General features: G+C 42.4%; 1 protein-coding gene across 1 annotated transcript; it reads left to right on the top strand.

Moving 5' to 3' along the window:
- Positions 1-1192: 1192 nt before the first annotated feature.
- On the top strand, positions 1193-24090 carry LOC308292863 (delta-type opioid receptor-like; the record flags this gene model as incomplete). The annotated part of the gene is made up of 3 exons (XM_080735287.1): positions 1193-1458; positions 18244-18599; positions 23561-24090. 3 exons carry the CDS (start codon positions 1193-1195, stop codon positions 24088-24090), a joined length of 1152 nt encoding a protein of 383 aa, XP_080591413.1.
- Between the last annotated feature and the right edge of the window lie 1824 nt (positions 24091-25914).

Genomic DNA, 25914 nt, shown 5'->3' with positions numbered 1-25914 from the left:
ATTATTTTTATATAATGCCTACAACAGATGCCAGTTTTTGGGAGCGACTGCACTGATTTATTCAACTAAAGTGTAGGGCAAATGTGTTTCAATACTGTTAGTGTAATCTCTATGACAATAATAATATTCAGACAATATTTTTTTGTTTTTGATATTTTCTTGACTTTACAAAGAATATAAACTGAGGGGGCACAAATTGCAACTGAGGGTGCAATGCCCCAGCAAGCCCCCCCATAACGCTGGGCCCGAGGCTACTCCACAACATCTCAGAGACATATTGTAGCCTTTGCTCCACCACATTTATTTGAACACTTTAGTTGTAGGTTTTAAATTAATTAATATTATTAAAAAGATATATTGACCACTTCAGTAATATATACATTTTGGCCATTTCGTACATTTGAAAGCTTGTGAAGTGGGACATTCTGAATAATGAGTATTTTCTACCTTTGTAATTTCAGTAGGCCTACATTTTGATACCAATATTTTGTATACTTTTACGCAATAGATTTTGGACTTTAACTTGTAACAGTATTGATATGTTTATCACCACTGCTGTTCATAGTTTCATCCGAACCTCATCGATTTTGGCTGTTTGCTGGCAACTCGCTTCATTAACTACGTGGCAATGACGTGGACGTGCTGTTAAAAGAGCCCGAGCGGCGCGCGGGGAGCGAGGTGAGTCTTGGAGAGGCAGAGAGAGTGGTCGCATGGACCTTGCGCACGGGCAGCTGCCGCTATTCATATAAAGGATAATGCCTGTTCCTTCCTGAGATACAGTTATGCATTAGACAAAGGTGACCAAGAGCCCACGACTCATACTCTATAAGATCTGACAGCTTTTGTGCACATTTAAGTAAATAAGGTTTTGCTTTATTGAAGTATCTGGGCGCCTGTAGCCCTCCAGGCACTCTCCTCTCCTCTCCTATCCTCTTCTCTCCACTCATTGGATCTCGGTCTTCACCCAGCAGCGCAGACTCTTTTTTTCCCCCTTCTTTTTAATGGACTAACGGCGGTGCCTCCTGCTCGCCTTTGCTTTAGGATTAAAGTCTATTTCAGCAGCACTGAGCTCTGGACAGCTACAGTTTCAGCACCACAGCGCAGTGGACAGCGACGCGTTAAATACACTTTTCAGCACCACACAGCAGTGGACAGCGATACGTTTCAGCACCACATATCAGTGGACAGCGACATGGAGACGGAGCTGTTCTCCTCCGCGGCGCCCAGGGGTGCCGATCTGTCTGACCTGTACTCTGTAATCCCCTTCAATGTCACCTTCCTCCCGGACGAGGACCTGGGCTTCATGAGCAACAGGCAGAACTACACGGAGCAGCAGCAGAGTAGTCCCGTCCGGAGCGCCGGGGGCATCGTTATAGCCATCTGCATCACGGCTCTCTACTCCGTGATCTGCGTGGTGGGACTGCTGGGGAACGTGCTGGTCATGTACGGAGTGGTGAGGTGAGTTTATTAAAACCATCACTCAATGTTTCATTTATCTTTTTAATACGTCTGCTCCGCTTGTTATCATACATTTACCACTGTTGGAGCAGCATGATATCCATGCGTTTCTTATGCATGGTTTAACTTCTGTAAGCTACTTTGCACAGCGTGCGTGCATGTGTGTGTGTGTGTGTGTGTGTGTGTGTGTGTGTGTGTGTGTGTGTGTGTGTGTGTGTGTGTGTGTGTGTGTGCGTGCGTGCGTGCGTGCCTGCGTGCTGGCTTATTGTTAATGTATTTCACAATATCCCCTCATGAAGCATTCTCCCTCATTCTTAATTCATACACCATTGTTTGTAATAATCAAGTTTAATGTGAAACATTCACGGTTCATAGTATCCATCATTCACATTAACTCAGCGTGGCTGCCTCGGGCAGAAGCCATGCCTAATGTCACTTGGCAACAAAACATAGTCTCTCTCTCTTGTTTTATTGTTTTGGCTAAGGACATGTATTTCAGCTTATCCCTTGCCTCTTGGAATCGAGTGTCCTAGATTTTGTGAACCCACATCTGGAACTCGACCACGTAAGACTCCCTAAATCGGGAGATAAGCGACCGTCAGGTCACATACACAAACTTTAGAAGGCAATGGTAGCCAATCAATCAGTAGGGAATATGGGAAATGGGACAGATCCATGTTGATGACATGACTTTAGACATACTGTGTACCGCTTTGCATGATTTTAGGGCAAAATCTGTAGGAGCAGTGTTCAAAAATGTGTTTTGCAAAAATCGGCCTGATGGTGGCGCTAGAAGAGGGCCATGTGAGACAAGGAGTGTGTGTGCAAAGTTTGGCATGGATAAGGCCAACGGTGGCGGAGATATGAGTAGGGGAAATGTGTGACGTGACGTGACTGACAGACAGCCGGTGGAGGTTTTAATAGTAACTGCGATCTGAAGGTCGCAATTAAAACAAGTCAAAATTAAATGAATCCTCAATCAGTCAAGCATTAAGACACATTTGGAGAGAATTGTAGCTGTGAGTAATATATCAACATGGTTCAAATACATTGTGTGTCGTTTCGTTTGGTCATAAAGTGAATTAATTAATCTTCAACATGTCATGTTCACCGCAGTCAAAATACAGCAGCAGCTATCACAGCTGAAGGTAATAATGTTAGCTGTGGGTGTGTTTTTAATTGAGGTGTGTGTGTGTGTGTGTGTGTGTGTATGTGTGTGTGTGTGTGTGTGTGTGTGTGTGTGTGTGTGTGTGTGTGTGTGTGTGTGTGTGTGTGTGTGTGTGTGTGTGTGCATGCCCAAGACATCATGAATTAATTATCCTGGCAACACACCACACAGCCACAATTAACATCATTACCTTCGGCTGACACCTGTTTGTCTGGCAAAATGTCTGGTGTATAAAAAATGGTCTTGGTTGGAGCACCTGTTTGGGCCTGAGGTTTAATCATTTATTACGCATATACATCTATTCAGAAATGTCTCAGGCCTTGTAAACATATTTGTAGAATACAGTACAAATTGTAGTAATAACGTAGTAAAGCTTTTCCAAGCGTTATTCTGTCAATTCACAAATGCCCTTTTCCTCAAAGGAAATAGTGCAGTGCTGTAACTATATAATGCTGTAACTATATGCTCAGCTGACCGGAGTTCTATATTACCCACCATGCATTGGTTTCAGAGTAAATATACTGGTTACTGTAGTATGAAGGTGAATAGCTGACAGGGGGAGCTTCCCTGGTTGGACGTAGCATGTGGAAGGAACACGTTATTCCAACCAGTTCCTTTCCCCTCCATCAGGCGCCCCGGCTGGCCAGGGGGAGGCATTATAGAGACCAGGATTACTGCATGTTTTGTGAGGGTATATCTACCCTAGGAGATACAGAGAGAACATGCAAACTCCACACAGAAAGGTCCTTTTGCCAACCCCACCTAGGGTATGGGCGCTGATGACGCGGAGGAGGGAACACGCCCCACGCGCCCACAGACCTGGAACGCAGCTGTGTCACGTTAGAGTTGAACCACTTCCACCATTATTTTATGCTTTAGCTATTAAAAACATAGCAGATATACAAGCTCGCAGCGTGGCACCGAGTGCCGTGCTGCAAGCTTGTAGATCTGCTATTTTTTTTAAATCATGAACAAGTCTTTGAATATTTTGACCCGATACATCTTCTAAATGCCTCTAAGGTTGTTGAAAAACGCATGTTTCTATGTCAGTAAAATCTAGATTTTTCAAAAATAACAGATCTATCTTCCGTCCCTCTGCAGCACTTTAACTGCTGTGTTAATGATTGCGTTACTTGCACATTATCACCTGTGCGTGTTCTGCATCCCTCGCCTGGAGCATTAATTAATGGACGAGTCAGACAGATGGAGCTTACGACCGGGAGGTACTAAATAGTGGGCGTGCGTAATAGTCAACAAGGGCTCATGGGTGGATACATTCCATGTGTCTGTCTGTGAGTGTGTATATATGAATGCATGTGTGTGTACTGTAGTTATATGAGAGAGAGAGAGAGAGAGAGATAGAGAGAGAGAGAGAGAGAGAGAGAGAGGGGGGGGGGGGGGGGGGGGAGAGGTACAGGGAGAGAGAAGTAGGGAGAGAAGCCCCTTGGTGCGAGCCAATTTTCTGTTAAACGGAACCAATTTAACAAAACACTCGCAGAAAAGAGCTGCTTGGTAAACATGGAGTGAGAAGGGAGGGAATCAAATGGACAAGAGGGTTATTTTAACCCTCTGGCTGCTGAATAAACACTGACACACACAGAGAGAGAGAGAGAGAGAGAGAGAGAGAGAGAGAGAGAGAGAGAGAGAGAGAGAGAGAGAGAGAGAGAGAGAATAATGTCACACACTCCATGGAGAAGAACACACTCACAATACACCATCCAAACTGCATTATGCCTCCTGCAGTGTGCGTGCACGCGTGTGCACACTAGAAATGGGACGATATGAACATTTCATATCACGATTGTTGTGACAAAAGAAATTGTGATTTACGATATTACCGCAATATTCAAATTCCATTATACTGGGAAAATTTGCCCAAAAAATGCAGATCTAATGTCTTTGCCAAAAAAGAGCAGATCTACAAGCTCACCAAGTGTCGCAATGTGATACGGTGTGAGCTTGTAGATCTGCTATTTTTTTTGGCAAAGACATTTGATAGAGGGTGAAAAAAGACTGTATCAAGTACCTTTTACCAATAGAGGGTACCGGATATGCAGCTCGGCAAATAAAAGGTGAATTGATTCCAGTGCATGACGGAGGACAATAAATTAAATCTCCATGATATAATTATCGTGAGTGTTTTTTTTAATGATGATAAACGATAATATCGCTTATCGTCCCATCCCTAGTGCACACACACACATTGATAGTGGAATCAACGTGAAGCTCCATGTCTTTGGGTGTTGATGCAAGGCTCTCATGGTGATGATTGCTGAGGAGAGGCTGACAGCAACAACCTGCAATCATCACAGTATGACCACTCTGTCCTATCGCTCTCTCTCTCTCTCTCTCTCTCTCTCTCTCTCTCTCTCTCTCTTTCTCTCTCTCTCTCTCTCTCTGCCACATCAATGCTGCCGTTACACAATACTAAATGTATATGTGTATTGTGCCAGAGATTTGCTGTTCACAAACACACACGCACGCACACACGCACGGACACACACACACACACACACACACACACACACACACACACACACACACCACACACACACACACACACACTCACAATACCTGCCGGGTGTTGCGTCATGATCCAAGGAATCTAGGCTGGGGGGGGGGGGGGGGGGGGGGGATATATATTGATTGCACGCCCTGCGGTTCAAGAGTGAATTGGCCTGTTAGGCCAATTTGAAAGAAATTTCACATGGGTCCTACGGTGCCAGATGGAAAGACGGACGGACAGACGGACATACCGTACAGACAGACGGACAGTCTCAAAGGAGCGAAAAAAAACGCAAAGCAATCCCTCCCCTTCGGCCATGCTGGCCTCCTGGCGAGGATAACAAGATTAGGAGCGCTCCATAACATGAACAGCCACGGGCAGACTGACTGCTGAGTGTCAGCTGCAAGGGAGGAGTTGGCATGCAAGAGTCAGCGGTTGCTCGGTGGGAGAGGAGAGCTTGGCCAGTGGCGTCAGTTCAGAAAAAGCTAAGGTATGGCAACATGACTGGTGTCTTGCACGCGCGCGAAGCAACAGGCATGATATATTTATTTTAAGAAGAAGTACATTTTATTTTTTTCCCGTTTCTTGGGCTGGATATGGCAGCCTGGAACAGTTGTTCAAGTGCAGAGCACTAAACTTGGCATGTTAGTAAATGTGCCACAATTAACAATAATGCTTGCACCTGTGCAGCTGACCTGCCGAACCTGGAAATATACCATTCTGTCAAGATGGGGAGAATACAAGTGTGGAGAATATAATTATAATACCTTGTTAAAGTGACCATTTTGAAACATTTTGCATTTGTAGTTATTTTACTGTAATTTAACAACATAATAACCAGCACAGATAGACAAAGAGACATTCATGGATTTATATTTAAAAGTAACTTTTATTTCCCCCCCTGGATCCAGGGTATGGCAGCTGCATACCCCTGCCATACCCAATTGACGCCCCTGAGCTTGGCTCTCACCAACCTTAATTAACGTTATGATCAGTTGAATAACTTCAGGATCACAGGTAGCAGAAGGGGGGTAGAGCTCACCAGTTCCACCCACTGCTGGGCAGGGAAGTTCAAGTAATAATATAATAATCTTTAGCCTATTTGTCAGATACATTTGCTGTAATTTGAAATTCGTTCTCCGCCTTTCACCCGTCTCTTGGAGCGGTGAGCTGCAGCCGTGCCACGCTTGGAAATCAGTAATAGAGGTCAACCCTGCCAATCCAATGAATGGACATGAATAGTGTGCATTCTAGTGGTGTGTGTATCTAATAGGATGTGTGTGTGTGTCTCTGAGCTGTGTGTAGTAGTTTGATGTCGTTTAAACCCATTTAGAACAGGTACACAGTATCTATTCTGTATCATTATTTTATGCTTGAACTACTGAAAAATAGCAGATATACAAGCTCACAGCGCGGCACCGGGTGCCGCGCTGCGAGCTTGTAGATCTGCTATTTTTGAAAAATCGTGAACATTTGAATTTTGACCCGATTCTATAAGTGTCTTTTGAATCCTTCTAAGGTTTTTTGAAAACCCTATGTTTCTATGTCAGCAATCTAGCTATAGACATCGTCAAAGAAAAGGTCCTTTTCACTTAACTGGAGCTCAGTTAGTCTGTTCTTGAGATACTACTAGTGTCAGTGGTTCTCAAACCTTTTCATGTGAAGGACCCCCAAAATGATATGTATTTGGCCACAGACCCCGATCTCAAAATATCTAGTTCTAAGGACCACCCAGAAGCAAAATTTGAGTTACAAACGTTCGCTTTAAAAATACATACATTCAAAGATTTGCACACATTTTCACGACTTTAAAAAAAATAGCAGATCTACAAGCTCGCAGCGCGGCACTCGCTGCTATTTTTCACTGGTTAAAGCATTCAATAATTCTAGGCCTAAATGGGTTAATGATGACTCATGAATTATCTTTACATGTTCAGTAAGAATGAATGATCAGAAGCAGTCGCAGACGGCAGAGTTGTTCATATTGGTACACATGCAGTATGGGTGTTCCATCCTAAACCTCACTGGATGCAAGGACATTAACGGAGTGGGAATTGCACTCAGAATATTACAGGCAGTTGCCAGTAGACATTGTGGTGTGTCTGTGGCCGTGCATGCGTGCGTGCGTGCGTGCGTGCGTGCATATTATGTGCTGGCGGCTGGAGCCTTCGATTCTAGGGAACAAGTCATCTCATGCAGGCTTACATTAGTTTATTATAAATGAAAACACTGTGTTGTGTTGTGGATTATGAGGAACTGGCCATGGTGAAGAGAGACAACTAATGTAAATGTAACTGTATTCTCATTCTGTAGAATTCCACATTTTAAAAGGTATTTTTTCCATCTGTATGCCTTTATAACAAGGCCAGTGTATATCAACAGCAACATCCCTTATCAGATGTTTTAAGTATTTCCATTTGAGGCAAGGTATCATTCGTATTTCTATCTCTACTGTACGTAAGGAGTTTCCTCATAATCCTTGTTGGTTTGGCATAGAATCACATCCGATGAGCTTCCAGACACATTTGATTAGTAGCAGACTGAATGACAAACCAGCTTAGACTGACAGATTAGGCTATAATCAATTCTGCTTCATTTCAGCTATGATGGGAACGTTCACTTGCTCGTTGGTTGCTAAGAAAATGATGAAGACTTAGCACAGTAAGCAGCCAGTGCATTCCACCATCTGTTTAAGAATTTAAGTCAGAGTATAGGAGGCTTTTAGCATGAGCTCTCAACACTGGGCAGCGTTGAGGAGTTTATTCCCTCTGAGGGCTCCATCGCTGGGCATGTGCTACCAGATAAATGTGTCAGAGTCAGAGAGAAGGTTGGACAACCATGACAGCCTGAAGCAGGGCCTACTGCTGCTGGCATACAAAAAGAGGAGGCCGATTAAACCATCACATCCCGCAATTCTCCTCGCGAAGAGCTTGACGTGCCATAACGTGACATCCAGCGATGAAAGCAGATTTCATGGCACATTGTGACTCCTATACGAGCCTTTATAACAGCAAAATGGAATGAAAAGGCCACCCCCCTACTGAATTAATCATGTGTGCACTGAACCTTGAACTGCTGTGCGAACTCACGGCTTGCTAATTAAGTGCACGTGCTGAGCGTGAGTGTGTAGGAGAGAGCCGCTGTTTCTTCACAGCGTGTGCGATTTATGCATAAACATCTGTCCAGCCACCTAACCCTCACTAGGAATTAGACCGTCGTGTCTCCTCGCAGCTGGATTGAGCAGTGCACCTGCTGAGGCGGCCGTGTGCTTTTTGCATCAGTGGCAGCAACCTGCAATACCCTCTGTCCAGAGAAAATCCCTGCAAATCACTGTATTACCATGAATGGTTCCTAACAGGGCAACCAGACTAAAGTACTTGTCCCACTTTATTCTTTATTTCTTTCTTTCCATCCATCCATCCATCTTTCCAGATAAACTTTATCGTCGTTGTCGGGTGGAAACCTCGTATCTCCAAGTTTCAAATTGTAAATTCTTTCGATGCAAAGCCCTGCTTCATCGTACAAGGCCGTTGCACAAAAGTAGTGAAAACAGCAGATCTACAAGCACACAACGCCTCGCGGTGCGAGGCGTTGTGTGCTTGTATAGATCGGCTGTTTTCACTAGTTTAGTTCATTTTTCTAAATGATAAATACAAAACGAACGGTTTTGGACATACAAGGTTTTCACCCGACAACGACGTTATATTGCTGCGCTGCTATACTCCTACGGTTTCGGTGGCACGCACTTCATGGGCCATTGTGTCATTTTGACCGACTTCATCGGGACTCCTCTGCTTGCATTTTGCTAAGAGATACATTACATATTATAGTTTAATTAATATATTATTAATTAATTTATTTGTGAATTAATTTTCTCCATTGACTTGAATGTGGAAATGCAAACAATAAACGTTTTTCCCAAATATGGAGATGACTGACATCATAAATGTCTGGCGTCACAGACCACATGAGACTGACACAGTATGTCTTAATATTGATGACATCAGGGATCTCCATATATAGGCATAAAGGGACATGGACAGAATGGTTAGCACCACTCAGATAGGGACAAGGACTGACAGATACAGAGATGTCCATTCATGGGCATGAAAGGAGACAAATGAAGAAGTAATACATCTCCCAGCGGATTCTTCGTGACTTGCGTCAGTGCAACCACACTTGCAATTTCCCAGAATTGCATCTTTCTAGTTGTATGTCATGCCATCAAGTGTTGTCACTCCTGACTAGGTCCAGGATGTCACTGTGCATGTTGACTTTAACTATACATGATGTATGCCTGTGTTGTGCAGGGAAAATAACAGATCTACAGTAGCTTGTAGATCTGCTTTTGGTGTCAGACACCGAGGCACTGTAGACTCTTGTTTTCCAGTTCAGGTTCAGTTAAAAAAGACTGCGGGGTACAAACATGGCAGGCTGCATAAGTATTATAGCACACCATGACGTAAGCCACATAACATGGCTAACGCTAGTGAATCACACCAATAATAGGTGTGGTAGATTTAGCTGTGGACAGTGTGCATTGACAATGCTGCTGACTATGCTTGCACCATTGGCACACCCCGTGACTCAGAGGCACACTTACTGTGAATATTCTAACTCAAACATTATTTGAGTTATTATTAATTAATTTGATTTGCTGCAGCCGTGATGGTTACCAGCCTGCCATGTTTTTAATCTGCTGTAGATTTTTCCTTTTTTTATTTTAAGTTTTTAACCCCTCCCAAAAGAAAAAAATTATAAAAACTAAACGTATTTTCTATAATTTACACACCCCACGAAGGCACACATGCAGGTAATTTGTGTCCTGATTTACTTACCAAGCATTTTATCTCAATGTAAACTCCATGAGATCAGTATCACATCCTTCAGCTCTGTGTCCACTCAAGCCCTCAGGCACTTAAAAGGAGGCGGTAATGGGAGGCGGCAACAGATCATGCACAGTGGGATGTCCAGGTGGCACAGATAGTGCACAGTGGGGCATTGGGTGCGTCATGCCTGCTCAGATTAGAAGAGGGGGAATAACTTCCTTTGAATCACAGAGGAGTCATGCACGTGATTGACACAAACAAACATAATCCTCTCCCCTGACAGTTGACAAGGCCGCTGTGCTGAAGCAAAGGGTTGTAACAGATTGAAGTACAAATCCCCACCAAAGGCAGTATTACAGTACAGTAGCCTACTACAGAGATTACTACAGTACTGTCCTGCAACACACATCAGTCGCTTCCGTTCGCTTGCTAAGGTTAAAGGCGTACGTGTCTAAATAAAACTCAAACACAAAAAGAAAGGAAACTTGACATTTCGTCCATTATATCTCCACTTTAATAATACCAATTTGTATTGTGTTTTATATCATTTTTATCGTTGATTTATCACCTTTACATTGAGGTACAGTTCGTAAGCATGGGGCATTCGAGGCATGAGCTACTCAGCCAAACGTGTGGGTAGCGCCAACCAAAACTTTGCCAAAATGGCTTGTAATATTTGTTCTGCTGGCATTTACTCTCGCTTTGGGCTTCCCTGATACTGAGACACAACAAAGGGTAAAAATTGCCAAGATGTGTAGTTTTTTCTTTACCTTATTACCGTGGGAGAGTGCAATCATTCAATGCTCCAAGCAACAAAGGTGAACACCAAAGGAACAGTATTGCAGGCCTGCCAGGCCATTTTGAGGGGCACTACCCACATGTTTGGCTGTGTTGCTCATTCCACGAATGCCAGATCCTTACAAGCTGTACCTCGCTGTAAAGGTGACGAATCACCTTTCTTTTTGTGCTGAGTTTATGTCTTTTTAGACACGATAAACCCATTCCCAAGGGGAGCGTTTCGCTGTTACTACGTGTCATCTTTTCGACACCCAAACCTAACCCTTACCTCCGTGGGGTGAGTCGCTAACCCTCCGGACGATCCGTTGTCGAAATGATGACACGTAGTGGTAGCGAGATTTCTCCTTCCCAAGATGCACTGCAATCTTTCATGGGCAGATGTGACTTATGGGGGCTAGTAGTGTTACTGTAAATAGTAATAAAGACATTGCTGGCTTATTGTGTCTAAAAATACAAATATAGCCACTTGTGCATGCCTCGAACATGAAATCAAAACGCTAAGCAACGAAAGCAGTAAATGAAAACATTTTAACACTCATCTTTTCTTTTCTCTAATTACAATCCAAAATATGAACCCTTGTTGTAAAAAAAAACAAAGTTGTCCTTTAACAACAAAACGTTCAAGGCTTGAACGTTTTGTTGTTAAAGGACAACTTTGTTTTTTGGGCTTGAACTTCAAGCCCATTGTTGCCCTTCAGATCTGACAAATGGAGCTGTCATTCAATCATTTTCTCTTTCCTCTCAGTGTAATGTTTCATGTTTCATCACACAGATCACAGTATAATATTTCATGGATTATCACAGATCACGGTATGTTTCATGTATTCTCACAGACACCACCGTGCTACATCAGTAGCCTACTGTATTCTAAAAGTCACAGACAGTTTCTACTGAACTGTTGTTTATTTAAAAAAGGATTTAGTCAGAGAACATGCCGTAATGCGGGCAATGAGCTCACATTGTGCTGTGTGTATACACAGTATGTCATGTCATGAATGACGATGATATTTGCTTATTTGTCTTTCTTTATCTCATTCTTTCTTTTGTTCTTTCTTTCTTTTTTTATATATGTAACAGAGGTAATCCGAACCTCCCCACCCGGCTTCGAACCCGGGTCTCCCACGATGGAACGAGGGCAGATACTAGACTTTTGAGGCTTCAGGCTGGGGCTGCGACTCTCTCCGCCACCTATATAATTTAGTTTTCTGTATCCATGACGCAGTAAGATTAACTGCAGATTCCTTGCTACTCACAAAGACATTGGTGGAGGGAAAAAAACAAAACTGTGTGGAACTTTAATAGACTCTTTGATAAACCAAGATTTTAAATTCTTGCCAGGTGAAAAGGCTTTATAAAATGTCCATATGAAAGCTTTATAGGAATGGAAATAGCCAATATTTTATATTAACAGCTTTGCCGGAGGCAAAGCATTATGCATGGCACTATTATAGCTGCTATGAATGGTTAAAGAATATTCCCATCCTGACCGTGGCGGATACTGCTCTAATTTGGATTCTGCACAGCATACTTAATCAGATAGTTTGATTGTCTGTGTGAAAGGGAACTTCTTATCTCTGCCAAGATATTCATGAGTGCTATTGGCTATCCCTCATACAAATTATCAGAAGCAGCGCTGGAAATTCCAAAACTAATTCGGGAAAAATAGGATTTTTCTTTTGCCATGGCAGAAAGATCCCAAGAAATATACCACACAGAAAAAACTGTTTAACTTTTAACCAGTGGTATAATATGACTAAGAATATTTACTCTAGTACTATACTTAAGTACAATTTTGAGGTATTTCCAAATACTTTTAACTCTACTCAACTACATCATTATCGGATCCAAATATTTATTGTACTTTTATTCCACTACTTTAGTTACTAATTACTTTGTAGATTTGGATTATTATTACAAAACATACATTAACCACTTGAATTCTATATACATTTGGGCCTTTTGAAAATTGCCGATCGATCTTTTGTACTTTTATTCAAGTACATTTTGAATTCCGGAATTCACTTGAAACAGAGTATGTCTACGTTGCAGTATTGATACTTTTACTTAAGTAACAATGTGAGGCAGACAACTCTTATTTATTTAGAATATATTTTGAGCATTTACTGAGCATTTACTGAGCATGACATATGAAGCATAGCATGAGCATGATATGAAGCATAGTTTGGCGTCAGGACTCAGCACTAGGGCATGCAGCTGCACAGCCAGGAGAAAAGCCAGAATGAAGAGGTAGGCAGAGGGATTTAAATACCCGCCCTGACCAGGTGAAGAGATCATCTGACTCATGACCTGATCAGGTAGGCACGTCCCCTGAGTTTTCTGCATTAACCAGCTACGCAAGCTGTGCCTCATTAACAGTACATTATTACATTGTGTCAAATTAACCACTTGCCATATACACTAAGCCAGTGCTTCTCAACCTTTTCAGGCCATGACCCCCCATGTAATCATATATAATGTCGGAGTTGAGGCATATGGCATTCCATCTAGTCTGACTCGGTTCTACAGATAAATATTGTGACGTTGGTGTAGCCATTAGTGCATTTGCCCTTCATGCGGAAGGTGAGTGGTGCAAAGCCTGCCTAGGCCGACGTTGGCAAGGGGGAGAAGGCGACAGCCAGCCCCATGGCCTCCCCCCTAAGTAACAAGAAATCTTGTGAAATACAATGTCGTCAACCAATCATCAAGGACGATGAAAGAAGAAGAAGAAGGAAAAACCTGAATAGATGGGTGGAGAAGCATCGAATGTGTCCATAGGCATGATGCAATTAAGCAATCAACATCATATCATGCTCTGGGGCATAGTTATATACATACTGTACACGCATGGACTGTGTTTTTAGATCAAGAAAGCAAGATGAAAAGATCTGAGGCAAGACAAAAAGATGTAAGTGACTACCGAAGAGGGTTCATTATTGGGTCATGGGTGGCAGGAGCGTCAGTCAAAAGGAAGACCGCTCAACTGGCTGCTGTCTCAACAGCAACAGTGACCGCTGCATTTCCATGGGAAAGACATCAGTTGGACTGACATCAATTGATGTCAATTTTAACCTCCCCCCACACCCTAAAACATGATGATCAGGTATTATGAAAAAAGTATACAGAAAGTGTTAAAATTATGTTTTTATGTGGCCACACCCACCTGCTCATTAAGTATGACTAGTTGTCAGTTGTACTAGTTGTAAATGTGCTAATTATAACCATACCTGGGGGTCTATTCGAGTAATGTTAACTCCATAGACACATACAAAACAGAAAATAAGTACAAAACTACGGCACCACCTCTTTAATACCTGGGGGAAAAAAGTCTTCTAAATCCTAATTGTGGACCAGAAGCAAAGATTAGAATTAAACATGTGCGCTTTAAAAGAATATATTCAAAGATTTGTACACATTTTCTAGTTTTTTCAAAAATGTACAAGCTTGTAGCCTATTCAGTACCTGCTATTTTTGAATAGCCAAAATAAAAATAAATAAAAAATGGTTAAAGTGGTTACGTGACACAGATGCGTTCCCGGTCCTTTAATGCGTTCAATTGTGGTCGAAAGCACACATTAAATGACAGCGAGGTTTATACATTAGTCAGTGTGAAACGTAAGGACAACAGGAGAGCAATAGCCTGGTTCCAGCCCCTGAATCGCTAGCCACACCCATTAAAACAATATGTTCAGGCGATTCAGGGGTCTGGTGACGCTCTCAATGGAGAGGTTAGCTCGGTTGAAAATCTGTACGGCAAATCAGCATCGTTTCAACTCGCTGACGTCAAACAACAGCGTCGGACAAGATGTTCCCAAACATAAACAAACATGCCGTCGCCCGCTGCGGTAACTTGTGATCGTATCGATCTCTCTATGAAACAACAGTAGCAGACATATTTTACTGTGTTTGATTACTTAGTTAGTAGCACTCCTATTCTGCCGGTTTCTTTGGTTAGCAAGTAGCAACAGGTTAGCCAGCCACATAACAACATGAACAAGGGTCGCTTAACACCGACGTCATCTGCTTTGCTACTATTGTGATTGATTGGGGGGGGGGGGGGGGGGGGGTGAACCAATCGTCAAAGACTTCCATTTTGGCAACGCCCATCCCAGAAACGGCTGCTATAGGAAGGGCTTTCAGACTAAATAATGGAGTGAAACGAAATGAAAGTGTCAGGCTAGGAGAGCAACTCTTCCTCAGATGAATGAGAATATTATGTTAATGCAGGATGTAATCAGACTGTGTCAGTATTGTAAGAACATTCTGTCAACAACAACTACACAGAGAGAGATGTTCTAGCAGGGTTGCAGTGCATAAACAGCCTCATTACAAACACTAATGCACATTAGAGAGTTCAGTGGTGCAGAAAACCATAGACTCTGGTCTACAGAGACGTGCAGAAAGGTTAGATGGTCAGATGAGTCATCGTCCTTCACCATATTGTCCACAAGTGGGTGAGTTCACATCAATTTGTGTGGTGCACATCAATAGAACGGTACAGGCCTGAATGCTTGATCCATACAGCCAGGTGGGGTCTGGTGGCTCTGTTGTGCTGTGAGGGGTCTTTTCCTGGAATGAGTTGAGTCCACTTGTCCCCTTAGAAGGAGAAGGGTCACTGCAAATCGATCCATTGATTCTGAGAGAGTGTACAACACTGTGACAGAATACTCTATAGCAATGATTATTATCTGAAAATAGTGCTTCAACCTTTTAACTAAAAGTGTAAACTTTGGTGTAAAAAGAAAGATATATAATATATACTGTATATATCGCGAATCAAATCACAATTACAAAAGTCCCACAGTGTTGTTGAATGGTAAAAAGAGGAGGGGATGATATTATGATGTCATTATATCAGTGTATTTCAATTCAGGCTTTTGCAAATCCCGCCCCATTCTGCCCTGTTACTATGATGGGACATTAACCTTGGGCAGATTGTTTTTATAGTGGCAGTGAATGGGATTTTTTTTTTCATAGCCTCATTATTGCAATTTAAAGTACCAAAGGAAAAACATCTAGGTGATATTAATAAAAAGGGAAGACAAAGGTACAGTAGTTACATTGCAAAACAGGGGGTTTCCCCGAAAATATATGTTTTAATTTGTTTAATCCTCTGGATCAGAGAGAGAATAGAAATCGCGCATTGCATCTTGGGTAGGAAGAGGAGAACTATAATCTGTTCTCCTCACATAATAGGCTGGCTTTTCGTAATTCTGCCCATTTAAAATATATGTACCCAAACGTAACAAGTTAGACCATTGATAAGGTCCATGTGAACTAGTCTGTTGAAGCTTATTCATTACAATGATCGCAAACGCTATGGTCGCGAGCGGCCTGGCCGTGCTCCGCATTGCGGACAGCCGGTGAAAGACGGCTCCCACTTTCTCCGACTGCAGAACTCCACCCCCGCTTGCAAAAAGTGAATGTATTTTTCTGGTTGGCCAGTCAGGGAGTCTCAGGGACCAATCAGAAGGCTGACAAACGGTGAATTGGGCCTTTTGACTCAGCTACAGCTTTCAGGAAGAAACCACATGTTTGCATAATTATAACCATGCACACCTGGGGGTCTATTAGAGTAGTGTTAACTCCATAGACACGTACAAAACAGAACAAGTACACAACTATGGCACCATGCACCTCTTTAATATTATTCACACATTGATAGAATGTACATAATAAAACTGTAAAGTAAACAGGGTCCCGGTAATCAATATAAGGCATGCTGTGCACACATGCTGTCTTGTACATACAGTAGAATATCAAATCAAGTCATGTGAGAAACTGAGAATACATTCCTTTTAGGAGGCTTACTGCTGTGAGGCAGCACACATACTATTCTGTGTATGAATACTGTATATGAACATACACTACTGTACAGTAAGCATCCCTGCTGAGAATCACTGACCCTGATGTCAATATTTATATCTAAAAAAAAAAACTACTGCAAAGCACCAAGAGACTTACAGTAAAGAAAGTAACGCGACACACATTTTGAAATGGCACACGTGCATGCGCACATACACACACATGCACGCATGCATGCACTGAGACACACACACAAACTCAACTGGGGGGAAACTCATTTTAAAAGTAGGTCTATTAGTTCAATAAATAAGTACATACTGTATTTTAATGCATCTGTGTCTCTTCCCTGGGATGATAAGAGGAGAGGTGTATCATAAGTTATCTCAAATCACTCATTTAGAGAATCAGCATTACATGGACTGTGTGCTCTGCAGGGTGGAAAACCTCGTACAGTACGTCCAAAACTGTTACATAAAACTAGAACTGCACTCTGTCGAGGTGCCAACTTGCGTCTTGTGCACGTGCACTTGTGGCCATATATGGCCAACTTGTGCGCCAGCAGAGCACGAAAGTACTGTGATCGGTGCTGGGTATGTGGGTATGTGACGACACTTGTTGGTTGGTGGTGACGTCTCTGTGACCTCACATCTAGAGTGAGGGTTATTTCTATACTTGTTGGCGGTGACGTCATCGAGAATGCTGCTCCCTTATTGGCTCAAGGCCCTGCCTTTGTACTGTCTGCTAATGGGAGTGTCAACAAAGTGACATTCTTCCAGCGTTTAGGTCTGACCCATTGGTCTGTATTCGACCCTTGAGCTTGTGACCCCACCAACAGCATAATGCCTCTTTGGTCAGAGACCTAACGCAGTTTCTACCACTTTTTGTGGTCACATGTTCAGATACTGGATTCTGATTGGCTTAAAACAGTGTTAAATCAGTCAACAACCTTGAGTTGGCTCATGGACCCCGCCCACTGTTGTGTTGCAGTTGTAACATTTCCAAGATCAATGCAAGTTACAACTGTGTTTTCTTTCATTTATATGGTAGGTAGAAAAGCAATTTACCACCAGCGCATTGAAAAAAAAAGGCAACTATTGAATCAGTATGAACAAGAGTTTTGATAATACTAGTTTGTCCACTATTCATGGGTTTCAAATGTAGTTCTACACCGGCCATGTAGAGGAACAACTGCTATTCCCAACACTAATGTAGGGATGGGACTATAAGCGATATTATCGTTCATCGCGATAAAAAAAACACTCAGGATAATCGTATCGTGGAGATTTAATTTATCGTGACATTGTCCTCCGTCATGCACTGGGGACAATTCACCTTTTATTTGCCGAGCTGCATATCCGGTACCACTTAAATCTTCTATAATTGGTAAAAGGTACTTACAATATAGGTACTTGATAGTCTTTTTTTTCACTCTCTATCAAATGTCTTTGCCAAAAAATAGCCAAAAATAGCTTGTAGATCTGAAATTCTTTGGTAAATGTTCTGCCCCAGGATAATGGATTTTGATTATCACGATAATATCGTAAATCGTGATTTATTTTGTCATAAAAATCCTGTGAAATTTTCATATCATCCTACACTAGTGTTCCCTTTGCTCTTTGACCCTGAGCAGATACACCAAGGTGAAGAAACTAATGTTCCCTTTGCTGTGTGACCCTGTGCAGATACACCAAGATGAAGACGGCCACCAACATCTACATCTTCAACCTGGCCCTGGCCGACGCCCTGGCCACCAGCACGCTGCCCTTCCAGAGCGCCAAGTACCTCATGAACACGTGGGCCTTCGGCGAGGCGCTGTGCAAGGTGGTCATCGCCATAGACTACTACAACATGTTCACCAGCATCTTCACGCTCACCATGATGAGCGTGGACCGCTATGTGGCCGTGTGCCACCCCGTCAGAGCCCTGGAGTTCAGGACGCCCGCTAAAGCCAAGCTGATCAACGTCCTGATCTGGGTGCTGTCCTCGGCCATCGGGGTGCCCATCATGGTCATGGCGGTGACCAAAGTGTCCGACAGTGGTGAGAGAGTGACCCATGTTTGTGTCATCCATCAATCAATCAATCGATCAATCGATCAATTGCAATCAATCAATCAATCAATCAATCAATCAATCAATCAATCAACCAACTTTATTTGTGTAGACTCAGGGATCCGTTAAAAACAAACAACATTAAAACAACACAACATTCTGTACAGAAAGAACATCCCTATACATCTTGTAACACAGAGGCGTAATAATAGAATTCTGAGATTCATTCAGTCAACATGTGCATTTGTACATCAAGTTTCTCAATAGCGCATGAACAGTGTTGACTCACACATATCAGAACAACTCACTTATGCGGCAGCACCTTGGTTTTCTCAATAGTACAGTATACGCATGCAATCATTATAACCAACCTGCAGCTTATGCATGCTTACCTTCCTGAACTTATCCCACATGGGGCAGTGCACAGGGGAGTACAGTATGCTCTGAAGAGGTTTACCTTCACATCAATAATGAACATGAGTAGAATTTGGATCGCTCACTTCACACTGGTGCTTTTCTTTTTTCAATAAATGTTTTCATATATATATATATAATGTGAAAACATTTATTGAAAATAAATAAATATACATGGGGCACTCACTCCCAACGTTCATCGTTGCCGACTTGCAACATTCCTGTACTAGTATTTTTGATTTGAAATACTTTCATGTTGGTTGTGTTGTCATTAGCAAGAGGAATGTTTTGACCTGAAAACAGCATTGCAACTCAGTGGATCAGGCAGCATTTAAAAGAGAAACCTGTAGAGAAGAATACCTGCGCAAATCTGTGCTGTTAAACATGCATGTCTATGACATCAGAGCAGAGCTCCAATCAGCTTTTATAAGATGCTGCAGAAATGTGAGAGATTGAGATACTTGGAGGGTATGCAGATTGGAACGATAGAGATTGGGAAACTGTGAAAGGCAGAGACAACAGAAGGGATAGAGACAGACAAAGATGTATTTGAGAGAGAGAGAGAATGTTGTGTTGGGAAACGGTGCATCCAGAAACAGGACCGGCAAAACTCTTGTTTCTGGAGGACAACGAAAGAACACTCTTGTTTGGTTGTCCTGCTGTGCCAGTGAGGGAAAAGGTTTTCTTCTTTGGAGGGTTCTACGAGGACAAGCCCTACGACACGGGTCAGATTGGGGTGAACGTCTTCAACACAGTGACTTTACACTGGGTGACGTTGCCCGCAGTTGCAACTAGGAGAGGAGGAAGGCGTCCTTTTGAGGTTCCCTCCATGCGTTATGTCCACACAGCCGTGCTGATAGAAGATACCATCTACCTCTGGGGTGGTGAATTGATAGAGAATTCTAAAGGAGAATACGACACCTTCGGAGACGACTGGGACAACACTCTTTATGCATTTGACGTCGAAACCCACAGATGGTTCAAGCCCCGTGTTTCTGGAACTGTTCCACAGGCGAGGGGCGGCCATTCAGGCTGTGTCTTAGGGAAGGTGATGTATATTTATGGTGGAATCAACCTGAAAGTATGGTTCTATCCTCCTAATGACATCTACAAGTTGGACACCACCACAATGGTCTGGTCTTTAATCAACGTCCTAGGCACTCCGCCACCTGCTTCACAGTTTCACTCTGCCACCATCATTGGGACAAAGATGTTTGTATTTGGGGGCAATGTGTGCCAGGACGATTACAACATCATCAGAGTATTTGACACAGAGACCAGCAGCTGGCTGAGCACTCCTTCCACAAATCTCCTTCCAAAAGACGTGATGGTCATTCAGCCTTTGCCTACAATGGAGAGCTGTACATATTTGGTGGTTACAGCACAAATAGCTATTACAATGATCTGTGGAAATACAATCCAGAGACCAGCTCCTGGAAGAAGGTTAAAGCCAAGGGGAAAAGTCCTCATCTAATAGACGGTGTGCACTATTGCATGGTTGGTGATCGTGTTCTCCTCATTGGATACACCCATAAACAACCCGTTCCCGTCTTACTGATCTTACATGTAAATCCTAGTCTGAAGACCCTATGCAAGCTAGCAGTTATTCAATACCGTCTGGAGCAGTCTGGACTCCCACACAACATCAAGTGGGAACTTAAAGCCATGACTACCGACAACAACAGAATGATAAAGAAAAAGGAAAGGAAAAGAAAACATGATGTGTGATATGAAATGTAATCTAACCCAGACCTGTTGAAGAAGAGATGCATCACAACTTGCGCGTCGGTGTCGTATCGTTTTTAACACTGTGCCCTGCTCACTGTGCAGAAGCGGCACAGAGCTGAAGCGGCCCCTACCCTCTCCCCCGCAGCCCGGTCTGGCAGTGGGTGCGTGAACAATGTGCATGGTTGCTGTTACAGCATGCAGAAGCAATCTGCAATCTGCATTAAGATTAATATGATGATACCCCAAAAAGTTAATAAATAATAAGTATTAATGTAAAAATAACACTGCCTGTCAGTTATGTAACAAAATAGGATTAATCATGGTTAACCTGATTTAGGTACAACAAAAAACTATTTTGGTCAGACGTCATCAGTAAATAATTTTGGCCTAAGTCACACTAGTATAATCTCCATAAAAGGGGCAGACCACAGTGTCATGAGGAGCTGACTTAAGCAAAAATATAATTTCCCTCAAAAAATGGTCATTCATTTAACAAGGTGACGCTATGTTAGTTCCACTTATCCAAGATGGAACATAAATTGATCCAGAAAAGGCATTATCAAGGTACAGTGTATGACATCAGCACTATGACATCATGTTTTCAATATGATGTCATAGTCATAGTCATCGGCTTGACTATGGTGATGGTGAAGTCATCAATAATTGATGACATCACCATCACCATAGTCAAGCCGATCTGCAAGCTCACCATGCAATCAATGTATTGTGAGTTTACACAGATCAGCTATTTCCTCATATGTTTTTGAGCGGTTCTTCTCCTGCAGCTGGAGCCATAGCTTCAACACCGCGCTTTGTCCTATCAAAACCCACACGTTTGGCTGTGTAGCTCATGCCTCGAATGCCCGATATGCTTACAAGCTGTACCTCGTTGTAAAGGTGATGAATCAACGATAAAAATGATATAAAACACAATACCATTTGGGTTTATTAAAGGGGAGATATAATCAACCAAAGTTAAATTTTCGAACTTTTTGTGGCAGGTTAAGTGGTGTACAGTAACTAAGTACATTTACTAAAGTACTGTACATACAGTTTTGAGATATTCTTTTACTTTAGTTGAGTATTTCCAATTTCCAATACTTTTACTTCTACTACATCCCGGATTAAAATATTGTACTTTTACTCCACTATGTTTGTACACTTTAGTTACTAGTAACTAGATTTTGATTATGATTACAAAACACTTCAGCCATAGATCAATTTTGGTCATTTGAAAATAGCCAATCTGCAAGTTATCAATGCGTCGCGATGTGACACATTGTGAGCTTGTAGATCTTCTATTTTCAAAAGATGTTTGTACAGTACATTTGTAAACCTGAAATGGGATATTCTGCATAGTGATTATGTTTCCTTTTGGTACTTTAAGTACAGGTACATTTTGATGCCAATACTTTTTGTACTTTTACTCAAGTGCATTGTGAATTCCGGACTATTACTTGTAACAGATTATGTCTATATTGCAGTGTTCATACTTTTACTTAAGTAAAACATTAGAGTGCTTTTTCCACCACTGCCTATATGTTCAAAGGAGAAAAAGGAAAAACACCTCCTTTCAATTGGAATTTACATTTAAACCTCTCCTTTTTTTCCAGGCCCGTTTTGAAAGAGACCAGTGATTGATATCTTTAATGGATGGTGTCAGGGCATTCCACATGTTGGTGGCAGAGTACAGTAGATAAGGTTAAAAACAGGTGAAGTGCTCCTTTAATCCTGTATCAGAGAAATGACAGCTTTCATTACATGTCTTTGCCTTTAATATCCCTGGGTGATGGGAGCGATAAAAAGCGAGATAAGTCCTGTGAGAACAGCGCTGCTGCTGTTTTCTCATTATTTCTGCTATCAGCACAACACAACCCAAAACAACAATGACCTCACCTGTTTATAGTAATAGCCTGTTCTCAAATGTCTACTTTGTCTGACCGCAGCATTTAGAACTGTGCCAACCAATAGGAGTGAAACAGAGGCGAGTCCAAAGAGAAGCATCAACGCTGTGTTTGTCTAGCAAAGAGAAACGTAATGCTTTACTTAACTTGCTGTACCTTGGTGAAACAGGTCAGAGCTTTTTTCCTTTCTTTTCTTCTTTTTTCCCCCTTTCTTACAGGTCCCTGGTGGATAGTGTGAGCCCTACTTTTATCTAGGGCTGTTATCTGCCCTTGGGCTGATATGGCTATAAGTGCTACCCTGCCCTGACGTGTCACTGTGAGTGACCTTGCTAAGGAGGGAACTCACTGCAGTTGCTGCATTGATCAAATGCTATTATTGTATAATTGTGTCAGGGGAAACGCAGGAAGTGCAGACAATATTTGTGTTGGAAAATAAATGAGTGGAAACAAAGTGTATGCTCCAGTGATCAGAGGGAACATACAGGTACACAGTATATACACAAACACAAAGGGAAACTGACAAGACTCTGTTGAACAATATCGACATTCAACACTGGATAGACTGAGACTAACAGAGAGACAAGACAGGCAACTGCAGAAAACAACAGGAAACAGGCCCGAACATGACTTAAAAATAAAGGAACAAAACGGACAAATCCAGATTGTGACACCATGTCTTTGTGTATAAAAAAGGCTGTGTGTGTGAGAAAGAAACCCTGGCGTTTGTCATTGCAGCAAGCAACCTTGGGCCAGACTTTATTGTATGATATTATCATCATTACATATTATCAACCTGCTCGATTCCACCTTAATTCTCTGTCCCTATCTCTCTCTCTCTCTCTCTCTCTCTCTCTCTCTCTCTCTCTCTCGCTCTCTGTCTCTCTGTCTCTGTTTCTCTCCCCAGGTAAAGTCATCTGCATGTTGAAGTTCCCTGAACCAGACTGGTACTGGGACACAGTGACTAAGATCTGCGTGTTCATCTTTGCCTTCGTGGTGCCGGTGATGGTCATCACCATCTGCTACGGCCTGATGATCCTGCGTCTGAAGAGTGTACGGCTGCTGTCCGGCTCCAAGGAGAAGGACCGCAGCATGCGGAGGATCACCCGCATGGTGCTGGTGATCGTGGCGGCCTTCATCATCTGCTGGACGCCCATCCACATCTTCATCATCGTCAAGACCATGGTGGACATCGACACCCGGAACCCCTTGGTGATCGCCAGCTGGCACCTGTGCATCGCCCTGGGCTACACCAACAGCAGCCTCAACCCCGTCCTCTACGCCTTCCTGGACGAGAACTTCAAGAGGTGCTTCCGGGACTTCTGCCTGCCCTGCCGGCCCACTGCGGACCAGAACAGCCTGGGCAGAGGTCGGAACGCTACCAGGGAACCGGTGTCCGTCTGCGCCCCGTCAGAACCTGGGAAGAAGCCGGTATGACTAGGCCTGGAGAGGATCCCCCGTGGCTCTCGCTCTCGGAGGATCCAGCACGATATGCAGTCAGAGGTGACCCAGATCTCTACCACAGAGTTCTGAGAGTGACACAAATCTCTTCTGAGAGAGCCTTGGCAAGTCCAAGAGTGAAGTCACGTCTGTTGTTCTTCATAAAACATTCAAAGGAAAGGCTAAAAAGATTCAGTGACGCTAAATACATTTGTTCTAATCATGTTTTTTCACCGACTGGGAAAAGGGTCAAATCACAAAATGAAAAGAAAAGAGTCACGTTTTTTTCTACTTCTTTTTTTTTTGACGGAAAATGTGATGCCTTATGAACAGAAGATGATAGTTCAAACTTTGTCATACATATTGTATACATCTGTTTAGAGTTAAAACTGCCATTGTCTGCTTCACGCACAACAATACACAGAGGACAGAATGAAGGGCTTTTAACATGGGAGCGACACAACGCCTGCATTCTCACTTAGTTCTGCAGACTCGCACGGTGCCTCTCATATGAATACACTGGCATGCAGACAATCGCTCCATGAGTAAAAGGTGATACTGCGCATTGAGTAGAACAAAGTCGACGACAATTCATCTCTTGTTGCGGGCAGAAATTGACAATTTCACAGTGTCGCACCAGTTTTTCACTCCATTGCCCACTCCTCCCGACCGCATTGAGAAAGAATGAAAAGGTTCTGTATGAAAACAAAAGCCCTTAAACAAGAGTAGTTTTGGCTGCTTGGGTCATTGATAATTTGAAGTGCAATGAATTAGCTAAGACAAAGACATTGTCAAACAACAGCCTTACTGCTTCAAAGTCCTCCATGTTCTGAAAATAACATTATCCTCTAAACCGTGGTATCAAAGAGGCGTGCATTGGGAATGTTCCGTTTCTCCATCAGAATTAATATTGTGACTCTCCTCCTTTTCCAACGAGAGGAGAAAACAAACCAGTGTTTCATCTCTGTCTTCAAAGCCATCGCAAAACTCAAAGTCTGTTGTGCGTACATGTAACAGCAACGAAACAAACAAAATAGCATTGGGCACTGCCTGCTGAGGTTACTGAGACACTGCAATTCAAAGAGAATTCTGGAATCTGGGTTGTTATTCAGTACGCTACAGTCCAAGAACTTTGGGGGGGAATAATGGCTGAGAATAATGTCTGCCATATGAATCGATGAATGTTTAAAACAAACATAACCCCTCTCCTGTACAGAGGCACAGAGGCCTGGATGTGCAGGTTAAGTTCATCACCTACATGACTGTCAAGTGCAAGTGGGAAACTGTAGAGAATCACTGTGGAACTCTAGAATCACTAAACAGTCAGAAGCAGAAGACCGTGGACTACAGAGTATGAACATTCACTGTTTGTGAGTGGCTTTAAATGACAACTTTGTTTTCTTATTTTTTTATTTTTTTACAACAAGGGTTCATATTTTAGATTGTAATTGGAGAAAAGAAATGATGAGTTTTAAAATGTTCTAACTGACTGCTTTCTATCATTTTAGCGATTTTAGCAATGTTGATTTCAGTGTGTGGTGGTGGCTAAATATGTATTTTTTTGACAAAATAAGCCAGCAATGTCTTTATTACTATTTACAGTAACACTACTTGTTATATCTGCCCATGAAAGATTGCAGTGCATCTTGGGAATGGGCTTATTGTGTCTTAAAAGACCTACCAGTATTTAGCCACTTGTACGTGAAATCAAAATCATTAAAATCGCAAAAAAAATAGAAAGCAGTAAATTAATACATGTTAACACTTATCTTTTCTTTTCACTAATTACAATCTAAAATATGAAAAAAGTTGTCCTTTAAA

Source organism: Nannobrachium achirus (genome assembly GCF_963921795.1).
Source record: "Nannobrachium achirus genome assembly, chromosome: 10".
Taxonomy (NCBI): domain Eukaryota; kingdom Metazoa; phylum Chordata; class Actinopteri; order Myctophiformes; family Myctophidae; genus Nannobrachium; species Nannobrachium achirus.
This window is presented reverse-complemented; position numbering and strand designations above follow the sequence as displayed.